Genomic DNA, 16,048 nt, shown 5'->3' with positions numbered 1-16,048 from the left:
TCAGTGTTTCAGGTGTAAAGGCATAACATTAGACATGGTAAGTGAGGTCAGCAGTATTTACCCTTCAAGATTATATATAAAGAGCAGCTGAGCACTACAGCATGTTCACTCGAGAAATGTGGAGCTAAGGGATCATTTCTATATATCACTCTTGTAACCTATTTCAGACTTCCATGCAGCTGAGACTTATATCACCTTGCATTTGAAAATGGGTTTCCAAATTACATTGCATTACAGTCATAAAAGACATATATTTTTTATAGTCTTAAGCCCTTAATGGAAAGGTTGTAGTGCCAAAGCCATTATGCATACATCTACTGTATATTTGTGGTTTATTATAACGACACGTAACCGAAACTGTTACATATATTTCATTTGTCACTGAAATTGTTCTATTTATGGCTCTCTTTTCGATATATACAGTTGGCTGTGAACTCTCTTATAAAATGTTTAAAAGTTAAAATCTTGTCTTAATTTTTTAATTTTGGATTCATTTTATTAGCCAGCGCTACTGCATGTGCAATCCGGATGTCGTGCAGCAGTTCCACAACCCGGACACTATCTTCATCCTAGCCTTTGCCATCATCCTCCTCAACACAGACATGTACAGCCCTAACATCAAACCTGACCGCAAGATGATGCTGGAGGATTTTATTCGCAATTTGAGGGGTAAGAAAAGCCTTTAATTGCACTTTAATTAAGGTGGCAATTAACTTTAATTCAAGAACCATACTGCATTAATTAATGAGGTACTTTTTTCAGATACTGTAAGTATCCTGTAATTAGTGTTTAACTGATGCTGCATGTACTGTATGTATTTTAAATGAAAGCTGCTTGTTGCCTTCTACAGTATCAATCATTTTTAGCTGATAGGATCGGAACCCAATATGATCTGCTCTTGTAGCTCATCCATCTCAAGGTTCAGTATTTTGTGTTTACTGAGATGCTTTTCTGCTCACCATGATTGTAATGAGTGTTTATTCGAATTACTGTAGCCTTCCTGTTAGCTCTAACCAGTCAGGTTAAAAATGTTTAGCTGCAGTTAGAAAGATACAGAAACCTTAATTATTCAATCAATATCACAAGCAGTACATTTTACTCAATTTAATACTTTGATTAAATTAAAAACATCCTAATTGCATATCCTATTTTTGCATTTTACTCCATATATCTCAAAAATCTTTTAACAGCTAGTACCTGATAGTGATTTAGCTATTGCAGTCATATGTAGATTATATTATCATTTAAATGGTGATTAATCAATTATTGATACTGTAATAAAATTAACCCCAAATTCTCGGGACAGGCATATTGAAGGATTTGCTGTTATCAAACAGATCACAGAGTTGGGGATATAGCAGTGGTGTAGTTAAGAGATTATGGGTGGGTCTACTTTTTGACATACCTGGACAGGCTGCTAAATGAGATCATGCATCGTCTTTCCTGGGAAATTCCAGTATTATGATTTTGCCTTTAATAGAATCAGTAAAAGGGCTGAAACAATGGTGAGTGTCCTTAATGGATTCAGACAAGCTGCTCCTAACAATTAAATTCAACTGGAAAAATCAATGCTGGAGTACCAAACTGATGCTTGATTAGACTTTCACTTCATTTTCTCTTTTTCTTCGTTCACTTTTTCTTTTTTAATTTGACTTTGCTTTTTTAGCCTCTTCGTTTCCTTTCACTGTCTGTGATTTAAGACATCATGCTTCACTTAAGTAATTGAGTGGGTGAAATGCAATTATGAATTTAAAAAACATGCTTTAAAAAAAGTTTTTAATGTTACTGTATAGGCCACTGCAATTTGCGATCTTTTATTTGTGGCACTAAAGACATTACTGCTTTTGAAGGAAAATACTCCTACCTTTAGTCATTGCTTAGCTCATGGACAGAGAGAGGGAGAGGGAGAGAGAGAGACAGAGAGAGAGAGAGAGAGAGAGAGAGAGAGAGAGAGAGAGAGAGAGAGAGAGAGAGAAAGAGAGAGAGAGAGGGAGAGAGAGAGAGAGAGAGATTTTTATTTATAGAGAAGTTTATTAAATCTAAAAAATGTTTCACAGTAAAAAAACTATTAAAATATTAAAATCTGTGTGATCTGTTTGTTTACAGAAAATCCTTGAATATGCCTGTCCCGAGAATTTTGGATAAATTTTATTACAGTATCAATAATTGATTGATCATCATTTAAATGATAATATAATCTACATATGACTGCAATAGATAAATCACTATCGTGTACTATCACATTACATTACAGTACTATCACACACATTACACATTTTTACATGGCCATTTAAGGTACACTAAAATATTATTCCAATACCAAATAAAAAAGTTTCATTCCATCCATTACTGAATAGATCAGTTCATTATACCCCTAAATATACAAAAAAAACCTTCATGATCATTAATCAACCTATCAAAATTTAAAATCACTCAGGACTCAACATTTCACCATCCTTTTAAATACTTTTTCTACTTTTTTTCCTTCTCTACCTTTTAGACTGTTTTGACTCATATGATATGAATAGCTCTTTTTCAGCAATTGTCAGTTATTTCTTTAGGCTGCTCTATAACAGGGGCCGAAAATAAAATTCTGGAAAAGAAAAAAAAAAATCACCAAACTTAGAAAACAGTAAGGTGAACACTGAACACATGTTGTAATCTTTAACATTCTAAAGGTTTTCATACTGAAAAATTGTTTCCCCTTTTTTTTTAAAAGAAAAGGCACTGGTCAGACACATTTGGATTAATAATATTCACAAACACATTAACAGTAATTGTGCCATGCAGTATTTTCCACTGCAGATCACCGTGTGTTTTACTAAAGGTTTTTATACAGGTTTTACATCCAACCCCAGCTTTTCTCTCCATACTGTATCCTTTCATTCCTAGGGGGATGTTTTATTTAAAACCTTTACACATCACCCTCCAGACCTTTAATTAAAAAAACAAAAAAAACATTTAAACCTCTTAAGTCAGGGGTTATTTAAACTTTTGGAAATGGATCTAAATTAACAGAAACCACTTTGCCTTTAAAATAATCTTTTAACAGTCTTTTTTCTTCTACTGTCAACCTTTGCATCAATATTTCCAACCTGTTGTAAAGATTGAACTCCCAAATAGGATGCAACAACTTGAACATTACTTAGCTTAGGACCACCAATCCCATTAAATTATGTAACTTTAGCGCTTGTGATAAACAGAAGATTTGAGACCGTCTAGGTGTGGCTTCACAAGCCACATCCAACCTCGCTCCATGAACCAGGGATCAGGGATATTCTACCCCAGCGGTTGTTTCTGGTCTTCATTTCTGAAATAGTTGCCAGATGTTAATGAGTCCTTTGTAGAACCGAGTTGATGTATTAATCTGTAGTTAGGTAGAGTCTATTAGAAAGTACGAAGTTCAAGTTTAATTCACTGACCTGATTTGAAATGATCAGCTACTTTCTTCCAGACCAAGTCCACCAGTCCTGTTAACTGTTGGCCAGAAGTGAAACCCATTCCAAAAATAATCTACAATAATAGTTTGCCAAATGTGCACTAGGTGGATCAACACAAGTCAAACTGTGCCATAGTACTGATGCAACTAAATTACTAATCACAATGACTCTTCTTATAAATGATATTTGGTAAAAGCCACTTCCTTTCATTGCTTTTCCATGATAAGCCTTCTGGTAGATTATGGGGACCTCCAAACCATTTACCATACATTATTGCTCAGCATAAGCTGATATCTTAATTCTCTCATTTGAGTATAGTATAGGCCATCTTTCATTATTTTATTTAATTTTCACAAGCAGAGGTTCAATAGCCAAAGCATATAGCACATCCTTGTATGAATCCTCTTCGAACATTGAAAGGAGCACATGCAAAATACCATTTATTTTTAGTACACTCTTAATGTCCTTTTACAAGACCCTGAGCGTAAGCCAGAGATATGTCAAGTGAAGTCAAGTGAAGTCAAGTTTATTTCTATAGCGATTTTCATAAAGTACATTGTCTCAAAGCAGCTTTACAGAATTTAACAGTTAAGGTGAGCGACGTGTATTTATGTGTTCAACACAGTCAAATGCATTTTCCTGATCTATGGCATTAAGACCAGAAATTAACTCCAATCATCTAGAGACCTCTAAAATATCCCAAATTAAAAATATATTAGGGAAGATTGACCTATTAGGCTAACAATAAGTCTGATCATGATGGATGACTAAACCAAACACCTCCTTCAGTCTTGAAGGACCTTAAAAAACCTTACAAAAATGTTTTTATCAGTACACAGAAGTGATGTTATGAACTGTTATGTCTATTCCGGTTGTTGAATATAATGAATTAATATACCAACTTTGCCCATTAATTTATTCGAGAATAAAGAAGAAACTGTTAGGGCCTTCCATCTGTCTAACACTCTGAAAACGAGAACAAACCAATAAACAAACCCTTTAAAGGAGCTCAATATGTACTTGATATCCTCTGACTACTACTGCATTTTGGAATTCCATTATTTCAAACTTTAGGTCTCTTATCGACCCGGAAATGTCCCTAGAAACATTAAAAGTGTACTGATAAAACAGATTTTACCACAATCTCACCATTGTTGTAGTGATTTATATTCATGTTCTATTATATTATATTCAAACCAAACTGCTTCCAAAAAAAAATTATGCTTAAATTAAAAACTTATTTTGCAACAAAGAGATATTAAAAAAGCACTTTCAGGTTTTATATTTGCTAAATAAACAAAACAATCAGTTACAAAGGGTCTGAAAAGTCAAATTTCACATTTCTCATCAACATTGAAATTATTCTTAAAACAGTAGAACCTATCCAGTTGTAACGTTTCCATCCACTATACCATCATCATGCCACCAGAGGGAATAATAAGAGCTCACAGGCCAGAGGACACTTCCTGTACTAGCCAAGAAAAGCTATGATTACCCTATCACTAATGCAAAATATTGTATCTTTGCCACATACCAAGTTGTTTAGCTGTTTCTCATGTTCTATGCCATTTTTGTCTACTGAACCTTGCTCAGTATTATTTAGTTATTAAGTTTGTTTTTCTGCCTTGGACTTTGTTTGCTTCCCAGTCATTAGGGTTGCACAAGCCTGTGCACTCTTAGTGCCAGTCCAAAGCCTGGATAAATGAGGAGGGTTGCTTTAGGAAGGGCATCCAGCATTAAACATGGCAAATCAAATATGCGTATCACGAATCAGAAATTCATACCGGATTGGTCGAGGCCAGGGTTACCAAGGACCACCATAGGTGCGGTTAGCCAACAAGGTACTGGTGGAAATTGGGCTACTGTTGGCTGAGGGAGGAAAAGGAGAGGAGAAAGACATCTACAAAGACAGTTGGAAAATTAGAAGTGTAGGAGAATTGAAGTTAGGTTGGTACTATAAATGTTGGTACTATGACTGGTAAAGGGAGAGAGATAGCTGATATGATGGAGAGGAGAAAGGTCAACATGTTGTGTGTTCAAGAGACCAAGTGGAAAGGGAGTAAGGCCAGTGAATTGGGGCAGACTTTAATGGACATGTTTGTAAAGGGAACAGAGGTGATGAGGAGGTGATGGGCAGGTATGGCCTTAAGAAGAGGAATTTGAAAGCGCAGGTGGTGGTGGTTTTTGCTAAAAGGATAGAAATGGCAGTGGTAAATACTTATTTTAAGAAGAGGTAGAAGCATAGGGTGACATCTTGGAGTAGAGGAAGGTGCACACAGGTGGAGTATGTTCTATGTAGGAGTTGCAACCAGAAGGAGAGTAAGGTGTTAGTAGGGGATAGTGTAGTTAGATAGCATCGGATAGTGGTCTGTAGGATGGCTTTGGAGGTGAAGAAGAGGAGGAGAGTAAGGACTGAAAAAATAATAAGATGGTGGAAACTGAAGGAGGAAGAGGTAGTGTGAGGGAAAAGGTCAGACAGGGTGGGGGTAAACAGGTGCTGGAGGATTGGGCAACTACTGCAGAACTGATAAGGGAGACAGCTAGGAAGGTACTTGGTGTGACACCTAGTTGATTTTACCACCTCTCAGCCTTATAGATTAGGAGCCGCTGTCAACCTAATTCATCGCCAGGTGGTAGAGGAGCTCAAAATCCTCATGGTTCCTTGCGCAGCACCCATGCAAACCATGGCAGTAGACAATCGGCCCATAGGTAATGGCTACATCACCTATCACACAATCTCATCACCCTATGAGTCGGGTTATTCCATGTGGAAAAAACTACACTGTCATATCCTATTATTCTGGGTTCCCCATGGCTCCGAACACACACCCCATGATCTCCTGGGGCCGAGAGGAACTATGTCGGTGTTTACCAAATTGCATGAAACAGTGTATGGCGAATCCTTGTTCTTTTCCCTGCTAGTCCACGTCAATTGAAAGCCTCTAAATCACAAAAAGGTCCAAATTCCCCAGGAGTATGCCTTATTGCAGGGATAACCAAAGAAACTTCTTCAACTGCCCAGGGTGCCTTAGACGAACTGAAAGACGTTTCACTATGGCCCTAATCTTGCAACATCCTGACTCAACACTCACTTTGTGGTAGAGCTATGGACCTCCAGTTGCTGGATTGGCGAAATGCTCTATCAACGCCATGGCAATCCTGGCAAGCTCCGCCCATGTGCATTCTTCTTGCACAAACTGACTGCGGCAGAATAAAATTATGACGTGGGTAACCGGGAATTACTATCAATTAAGAAGCTCAAAAGGAATAGAGACATTGGCTGGAGGAAACCTGACACCCGACTGAACCCGCACCAAGCCAGATGGGTGCTGTTCTTCACCTGGTTTAATTTTGCAATCATGTATTGCCTGGGGACTAAGAATGGCAAAGCCAATGCACTTTCCTGCCGGCATGACCCCATAGAAAATTCACAAATGCCCAAACCCATTCTGCTTTTTTTGGTCGTCATCTGGGACATCCCAAGAGGTTGTGACCTAGGGTCTTTGAGTGGGTGTACAACTCACTTTGCACAGGGCACCCGGAGATCCACCGCACCATCAAGTTCAAGTTCAAGACTTTCTGGTTGCCATCACTTGTCACTGACTCAAAAAAAAAACGTAAAGGGCTGTCCAGTATGCGCACAATTTCAATCAGCCCAGCAACACCCTTATGGCCTATTAGAACCACTTCCCATGCCATAACAAACTTGGTCGCACATGGCAGGAGATTTAGTTACCAATCTCCACAACTCCCATGGTTATACCACCAAATTTATCACTGCAGACCGGTTCTCCAAGAATTGCAAAATTGTACATTTAAAGGACCTCCCTAACATGTTTTTAGAAACTACGGCCTACCTGAGAACATCGTGTCAGATCGAGGAACTCAACTGACTTATTGGGTCTGGCAGGCTTTCTGTAAAGGGTTTGGAATCCGGTGTGAGCCTCACATCCAGATATCACCCCCAAGCTAACGGACAAGCTGAGAGGGCGAACCGGGAACTGGCACATTTTCTGTTGTGCAGCAACATTGGAGTACATCAAGTGGGCAATAAATATGCAACAAATTCATTAACCCACTTAATCACTGAATGCACTTCTTTCCAGTGCATGCTAGGATTTCAGCCGCCTCAGTTTCCATGGTCTTGTGAGTTATCTGACATCCTAGCGATCAATGGGTGGTTTTAGAGGAGCAGGGAGGTATGGAATAGAGAGCATGTGTGCATCCAGATGGCCATCCAAAGCCAAGAAATTCAAGCCAACCATATGTGTTCCTAGAGGGGGGTTCTCTAATTTGTCCATCCTCTATACAATCACTATGACACTAGAGGGAACCATCACCCGGATACTGAGAGCTCACAGTTAAGAGGACACTTTGTTTTAAGCCTATATAAGGTAGCTCACGCTATCACTTATTTGAAGTGTCTCTGCTACATACCAAGCCATTTTGCTGTTTCTCATGTTCTATGCCATTTTTGTATTCTGACCCTTGCTCCATATTATTTATTTAACGAATTTAGTTTTCTGCCTCGGACTTTGCTTGCTTTAAGGACTGACTTTGTGAATTGAACCTTTGTCTGCTATTACATTTTTAATAGTGGATTTGTGTTTCTGGATTGTCTGTTTCCTTCAAATAAATCCACACATAGCTTCCGATCCGATCCTGCCGATACATCACTCTAGTCTAGCCATGGTAATAAAATTTTCTCTTGCTTGTGCCCATGTATATTGTCTGTCCTTTTTGTGCAGGATTCTCCAAATATCATAAAGGTCATATTCATCTCTTCCTATAAACATATACTCTTCTTGTTTAAGACTAGAAATGATATTGCTCATTTATTTTATGACCAAGAATAGGTACCTAAATGCTTACAAAAACTAAAGTGAGCATTTTTTTTTTTTTGCTCTGACACAGAATGCACATTTGAACAAAAATGCATGAGATTATATGAAAAGTCCTTTGTAAGATAAGGCAATATCCTTATATAATGCAATGTAAATTAATGGTGCAAACACAATGCAACTAAACACAAAATAAATACAACCTGAAACAGTTCATTTCCAATAAGAAAAAAAAACATGTAGGGACAAATAAGAGAAGACAGACAAAAAATAGTCGATATGCAAGTATCAATTGCTAAGACAATTATTGTGGATGTGACGATTATGAGGTGGAGTGGTTGTTGGGGAATGTAGTTTGTGGACATTTTCGTGACAGTACTTGTCTTACAAACTATACATTAATTGTTAATCATGTGCTGTTATAAACATACTATAAATTGTGCCCATTAACAGAAAATGCCATTATACGTATATTCATGTAAAAAAAAAAATTGTGTTGTTGATAGCATTTTATATATATATATATATATATATATATATATATATATATATATATATATATATATATATATATATATATATATATATATATATTTGCTATGTTTGAACCCCAGTCTCTCTTTCTGTCTTTATTCACTATGATAACCAGTCTGTGCGTACCTGAGTGTATTGCCACTTTTCAGTGATATCCTCTTTGATGCTTTGCAGCTTATCACATCCATCATTCTCCCTAAATACCCTTCCATGAAACATTCTTTGGCTCATAATGCTTATTCATACATTTTGAACATGACCTTGCAATCATTCAGTCTTTGCAGGGTTGGTTGCGTTAATGCTTGTTAAAACACGCTGCATGTAACAATAAACAAGTAATGGGCATTTTGCTTCTATAGATTACTGTTGTTAATTTAAAAAAATTACAGCTCTTGTAAACAAATGTTTGACCGTGAATGACACAATTAATTTTGTCTGCTTGACAGTCATGCTTATAATAAAAAAAATAACCACATTCTTCATGCTATAGAATGAAAATCATGACAATAGATTGTCAGAAGTTATTACATTAAAACAATGTCACTGTCTAGTAATGCTTTTTATTACAGAGGCTTATGTGTTTGTCAATCCAACAAAATATAAAGAAACAAAATTATCAAAGATTTGTTGGACTTAATGGTGTAAACTGAAGCATGAAAGTAACAGTATATTTGACAGTATTGCCAGCTGTAATTTAAATAGGATTATAATAAAATACATTGTTGTTTCTGGAGTAACAATTTATTGTACTAGAACTTGTTCCAAACTTCATATAATTTAAAGCTAATAATAAGCATACACAAAAGCAGCTATTTGTTATTGTTCTGAATAAAAGACTTTGCACTTATTGGTTTCTAAGTAATATGACAACCTGTATTTTATGTCTTCAAATAAAAAATAAAATAAAATAAATGAAAGGCTGGTGAGGGAATGACTGTTTATTCAAGTGGTGACAGTACCAAAACTGTTTCCTGAACAGGTTTAAACGCAACTGTATTTGGTTAAAGGTTTTTAATGCATTTATTGATAAAAATGAAAGTGCAAATGTGAAACAAAATTATTTTTTCTTTAATTATCTATATCTTCTTCTTCTTCTTTCAGCTGCTCCCATTAGGGGTCGCCACAGCGGATCATCCGTCTCCATACCACTCTGTCCTCTACATCTGCCTCTTTCACACCAACTACCTGCATGTCTTCCCTCACCACATCCATGAACCTCCTCCTTGGCCTTCCTCTTTTCCTCCTACCTGGTGGCTCCATCTTCAGCATTTTTCTACCAATATAATTCATGTCCCTTCTCTGCACATGTCCAAACCATCTCAATCTCGCCTCCCTCACCTTGTCACCAAAACATCCTACATGTGCTGTCCCTCTAATGAACTCATTTCTAATCTTGTCCATCCTCGTCACTCCCATCGAAAACTGTAAAATCTTCAGCTCTGCTACCTCCAGCTCCACCTCCTGTCTTTTACTCAATGCCACTGTCTCTAATCCATACAACATCGCAGGTCTCACCACAGTCCTATAAACTTTCCCTTTCATTCTTGCAGATACCCTACTATCACAAATCACTCCTGTCACTCTTCTCCACCCACTCCACCCTGCCTGCACTCTTTTTTTTACTTCTCTAACACACTCTCCATTACTTTGCACTGTTGACCCCAGGTACCTGAACTCCTCCACCTTCTCCACCTCTTCTCCCTGCAACCGCATCACTCCACTGCCCTCCCTCTCATTCACACACATGTACTCTGTCTTACTCCTACTGACTTTCATACTGACCCTTCTCTCCAGCGCATATCTCCACCTCTCCAGGCTCTTCTCAACCTGCTCCCTACTCTCACAACAAATCACAATATCATCCGCAAACATCATAGTCCAGGGAGACTCCTGTCTGACCACGTCCGTCAACCTGTCCATCACCACTGCAAACAGAAAAGGGCTCAGGGCCGATCCTTGATGCAGTCCAACCTTTACCCTGAACCAGTCTGTCGTACCTACTGCACACTTCACTGCCGTCACACTGTCCTCATACATGTCCTGCACCACCCTTACATACTTCTCTGACACACCTGACTTCCTCATACAATACCACAACTCCTCTCTCGGCACCCTGTCGTACGCTTTCTCTAAATCCACAAATACACAATGCAGCTCCTTCTGACCTTCTCTATACTTCTCCATCAACATCCTCAAAGCAAATATTGCATCTGTGGTGCTCTTCCTCGGCATGAAACCATACTGTTGCTCACAGATGGTCACCTCTTCTCTCAGCCTGGCTTCCACTACTCTTTCCCATAACTTCATGGTGTGACTGATCAACTTAATTCTTTAATTATCTATATAGTACTTTTAAACATTAACGTTATTTGTAACCATTTGTTAAGGCATACCGATTAGGGCACCACATCCATGACAAATAACTGTAAATGTGCAACCCCATTAAGAATCTTGGTTAATTCTAAATTAAACATATTGCCTACTACATAAATGCAAAGGCTTCCAAAGTGGGAGTTCTGAAGTGTCCCCTCTGTAGGACACAATGATATTCCTGGCACAATGGCTTACAACTAAATAGAAACACACATCATACATTGTTAATGAACAGATGTATTGGGTAGGCAGTGCTTCTCTACATAACCACCAGTGACATTTTGCATGTACTGTACACAGCTCAAACTGAGCATTTTATGTCTTACTGTGCCCAAAATAAAAAAAAACTATTTTACACATGCAAAAGGTTAAACCAAATAAATATAATTTGTAATGTTTGAACACTCGTTGTGTTGCATTATCCTGGAATTATATTGAATACAAACTAAAACAGAAAGAAGATACATTTTCAGTTCTAGGATTTCTCACAGATCTAAAGTGTTCTTCTTTCTGTGTTCTTCCCATATTAAATTTTTTTTTCTGGGTTCTCAAACATGCCAGTAGGTAAATTATCTATTAAAACATTGGTGTGAATATGTTTTTTCTGCAATAGACTTATGTCTAATCTTGCATGTACAGTATATACACCTTACACTCAGACCAGGATGAAGTGCTTGCTGAAGACAACTGAAAGAAAAACAAATGCAGTTTTGATATGGTTTGATCAGAACGTCTCTAGGTTACGAACGCAGGGGCGTTCCCAAAGCGTTTCGACGCAGCTTGAGTTCCCGAAGGGGAACTTTTTAGATGAATACAAATTCTCTAATTCTACATTCTCCAGACAACCCTATTTTTAAATTTTTTGTAAACACAACATAAACAATCTCTAGTGTTCATTAATTTCAGTTTAGTAATGACTGTTTAGAGTTACATGTAAATTTTTTTATCCCTTTTTGTTTGGACCTTTTCATTTAGTTAGCTGCTTTGATCTGTGCCATTTTTACTTATTTAGTTCGAATCACACGTAGATGCTTTCTATTAACATTTATACTTGTATTAATCTTTGTGGATTTGCTCTTGAACTTTAAGCAAGCTATTACTTAAAGACTAATAAACGGAAAGTAAAACTTAAAGGTCTGCACATCGCCCTTATTCTTAAAAATGTATACCAGGACACTCCTTTTCCATTCCTCAGGCATCTTCTCACCTTTCAGAATCTTGTTGAACAATCTTCTGTAAAACTCTGCTATCTCTCCTAAACATCTCCATTCTTCTATTGGTATGTCATCTGGGCCAAGCGATTTTCCATTTTTCATCCTTTTAATCGCTGCTCTCACTTCCTCCTTACTAATCCTATACAATTCCTGCTTCACCATCTCCACAATCTCCAATCTTCTCTCTCTCTCTCTCTCTCTCTCTCTCTCTCTCTCTCTCTCTCTCTCTCTCTCTCTCTCTCTCTCTCTCTCTAATTTTCCCTGAGCATCAGCTGTTAAAAATACTCCCTCCATCTTCTCGACACATGCTCCTCACTAGTCAACACATTTCCATCTCCATCCTTTATTGCTCTAACTTGCAGAGTACAAATACTTCGTTACTGTACTTAAATAGATTTTTCTGGTATCAGTACTTTACTATTTATTTTTCGGGCAACTTTTTTACTTTCACTCATTCAATTTTTACACAAATATCTGTACTTTCTACTTCTTACATTTTCAAAACATGTCCTTTCTTCAACTTTTTAAAAATCAGTTAACATATGATTTACTGATGCGCCAAGTCGCAAATCAGAACCAAAATTTGCCATGATGCACAGAATTTAACCTCTGGGGTCGACAAACGTGCCGGGGGATTTTGTGGCATTTTTTTTCCATAACACCAAAACGATTTTAAATTTCTTTTCAAAGCAAACAGACAAGGTGCGCGCTCTGCGTCTCTGTCATCTTTCTTTACAGAAACACAAATAAAACCAATTGAATCTCATGGAATATTTGCCTCGCAGACATAATAAATATATAAATAGAAAGCTTAAAATTCCTTCATTTAAATAATCCAAAACAAACCAATTGAATACAAATATCCTCTGATTATGTAATTGTCAGGCGTAAGTGAGCGAGGCGGAAGCCGAGGCACAGCAAACAGTCTTTAATGCACAAAAAATAGAAAAGCCTGAGCCAGGAACACACACACAGAGTCCAAACATGAACAATAACGGACAACGGAGTGGGGTGAGTGAGGCGCTTAAGTATGCTGCGAGGGTGATGAGGAACAGGTGTGTGGAATCAGTATGATGGCGAGGTGCTCCAAGCGGGCGGGGCGCGCACGGGAGAAGAAGCAGGGTGATCCCTGACAGTAATAAGTATCTGATCTGTATATAAGTTAGAAGAGGTACTCAGTATTACCTCAATTACCATCCACGTGGAAAGATAGCAATAGTCCCGTTTGGTGTCCTGATGATTTATGTAATTTAAAACACCATAATTACTTTAAAAACATTTACAAGGATATTTTGTCTTCATGCTCTCTGCGGAGTTTGGTTTCACGAATAATAAACATACATTTGCATAAAGCATCAATATTTGTCCATGGCCGTGTTGATTAGAGTATTAAAAAGTATTGAAAAATATTAATTTATGGTACATTTAGAACAGAAAAAAAGTTGCGATTAATCGTTAGTTAACTCATGACAATCATGCAATTAATCGCGATTAAAAAAATTATTCGATTTACAGCCCTAATATTAATATGATGTGAGGTCTAGTTACTATCGTGACACTAAAACCGGTACAGTAGTAGGAATGGCTTAATGGCTTTTTACTTGAGTACGTCAGAGCCCAAACTTCTTCACTTTAACATGAGTAAAAAGTATAGTCAGTACTTCAACTGTTACCAGAGTATTTTAAAACATGAGTATTTGTACTTCTACTTAAGTTAAGGATGTGTGTACTTTTGCCAGCTCGGTCCCTCTGCCTGGCCAATCGGTACAAATCCTTTTCTCCTTCTTTAGTCTTCAACTTCACATACAGCTCCTAATATGCCTTTCCCTTAGCTTTAGCCACATCTCTCTTCACCAGCTGGTGCATCTCCTTGTACTTCGGCCTACTTTTCTCATCTCTCTGTCGATCTCAATTCTGTTTCGCCAACCTCTTTCTCCTTATGCTCTCCTGCACTTCCCCATTCCACCACCATGTCTCTTTGTCCTCCTTTCTCTTTCCAGATGTCACACCAAGTACCTTCCATGCTATCTCCCTTATCACTTCTGCAGTAGTTGCCCAATCATTCAGCATATGCATATCACTAACCTGTCAATGCTAACCTCTATATTAGCACAAGTTTGATAACGTTTTTCTCAAATACTCATTAATCTCAGGATTTCCTTAAGTTGCTGCACCATCTGCCTCTTGGCAGATTGCTGTATGTACCTTAGGTATCTGTGGGCAGAGGTCTGAAAGGATTCACTCTCAGTTGCCTGGAAACAAACACAGACTTAAACTCAATGACAGTATTATTTTAGAACCTTTTTCATCTCCCGATAGCCAGAATAAATCATAGATGGACAGACAGGCATATATAGGCAAAATAGACAGAAAAATAGACGGATCAATTTCCTGATAACTTATAAATTACTGCTGGTATATAATAAATCAACTGTCCAATCAGTCATGTGACTGCAATGCATAAGCTCGGTTGGCTACAGGTCATGTTTAAATCACATTTTATAATGAGTGTAGGAAGATGTAATTTCAAGGTATTTGACAATGGCACAGTTGGTGATGCCACATAAACTGATTTGAGAAGTTCAGGAATTGTTAATCATCTGGATATTTCACAAAATAATCTAATCACATTTTTTGGTTTACTTATGATTCAAAGAATCTTGTGAAGATTGATGGCATCAAGAATACTGCTATGTACCAGAACACCAACGAGGTTCATACTCGGTCTGTGCTAAGCTTTCAACAAGATAATAAGCTAAATATATTTCCAAATATAGAAACAATGATCATCACATTGTATGGAATTAAACCCAACTGAAAACCCGTGGCCTGAGGGAACTTAAAAAGGCTTTACCGACCATGTGTTGTTGTGTAGACCAAAGTCTCTCTACAAAGATTTTTGTGGAAATGTATTTATGCCTGTGCTATGAATGTGCTATGTTGGTGCAGGGGTGGATGATGGAGCAGACATTCCCCGGGATATGGTGGTGGGCATTTATGAGCGAATTCAGCAGAGAGAACTCCGGTCCAATGAAGACCATGTGACATACGTCACCAAAGTGGAGCAGAGTATTGTTGGAATGAAGACGGTAAGGCCTTATTTTATGCAAGTTTGAAATAGTTAACAAGGAACATAATTTTGAAGTAATGATGATAAATAGCTATACTGATGTTATTTTTTCAGACTGAATGTAGACTAATATGATACATAAAACAATCTATCAAATAAGTTGGTGTTACACCGAGGGGCAATTAGCAGTAGAGTTCCATTAATTTTTTTCTTTACAGCTATTAAAGAATGCATGGCATGATTAATCTTTATTCCAATAAAATTTGTTGAATACAGAATGCAAGTATGATCAGTGTTTTTAAACGAGTCTGCAATCAGTGATGCAGTAGAGGGCCACTAAGGAGACCTTGCCTTGGCAAACATGACAATTTTATTGTAATGTTTTATTGAACTTTAATACATATTCCCTACACACCCATCTTCTCCCCCTCTTGAACTTTATCTTCATTATGAAGAGACCGACTCTGAAGAGGAGTCAGAATTGCATCCAGACAAAGTGTTCTGTTTAAATAAATTGAGTTGCTGTGTGGAATATGAGCACAAATTTGATAAACGAGCACCTGTCTAACACTGGGC

At 37.6% G+C, this 16,048-nt stretch overlaps 1 protein-coding gene across 4 annotated transcripts in view; it reads left to right on the top strand.

Moving 5' to 3' along the window:
• Positions 1 to 16,048, top strand: part of iqsec3a (IQ motif and Sec7 domain ArfGEF 3a) — a 131,900-nt gene that overhangs the window by 92,048 nt on the left and 23,804 nt on the right. For all 4 annotated transcript variants that reach the window (XM_083528296.1, XM_083528294.1, XM_083528295.1 and 1 more), the window contains exons 7-8: positions 503 to 669; positions 15,352 to 15,491. In XM_083528296.1, the coding sequence (XP_083384422.1) occupies positions 503 to 669; positions 15,352 to 15,491 (307 nt within the window). The remainder of the gene's footprint in view (positions 1 to 502; positions 670 to 15,351; positions 15,492 to 16,048) is intronic.

The sequence above is a fragment of the Silurus aristotelis genome (assembly GCF_946808225.1).
Source record: "Silurus aristotelis genome assembly, chromosome: 24".
NCBI classification, from domain to species: domain Eukaryota; kingdom Metazoa; phylum Chordata; class Actinopteri; order Siluriformes; family Siluridae; genus Silurus; species Silurus aristotelis.
Note: the sequence above shows the minus strand (reverse complement) of the source record. Positions and strands in the feature narration are given on the sequence as shown.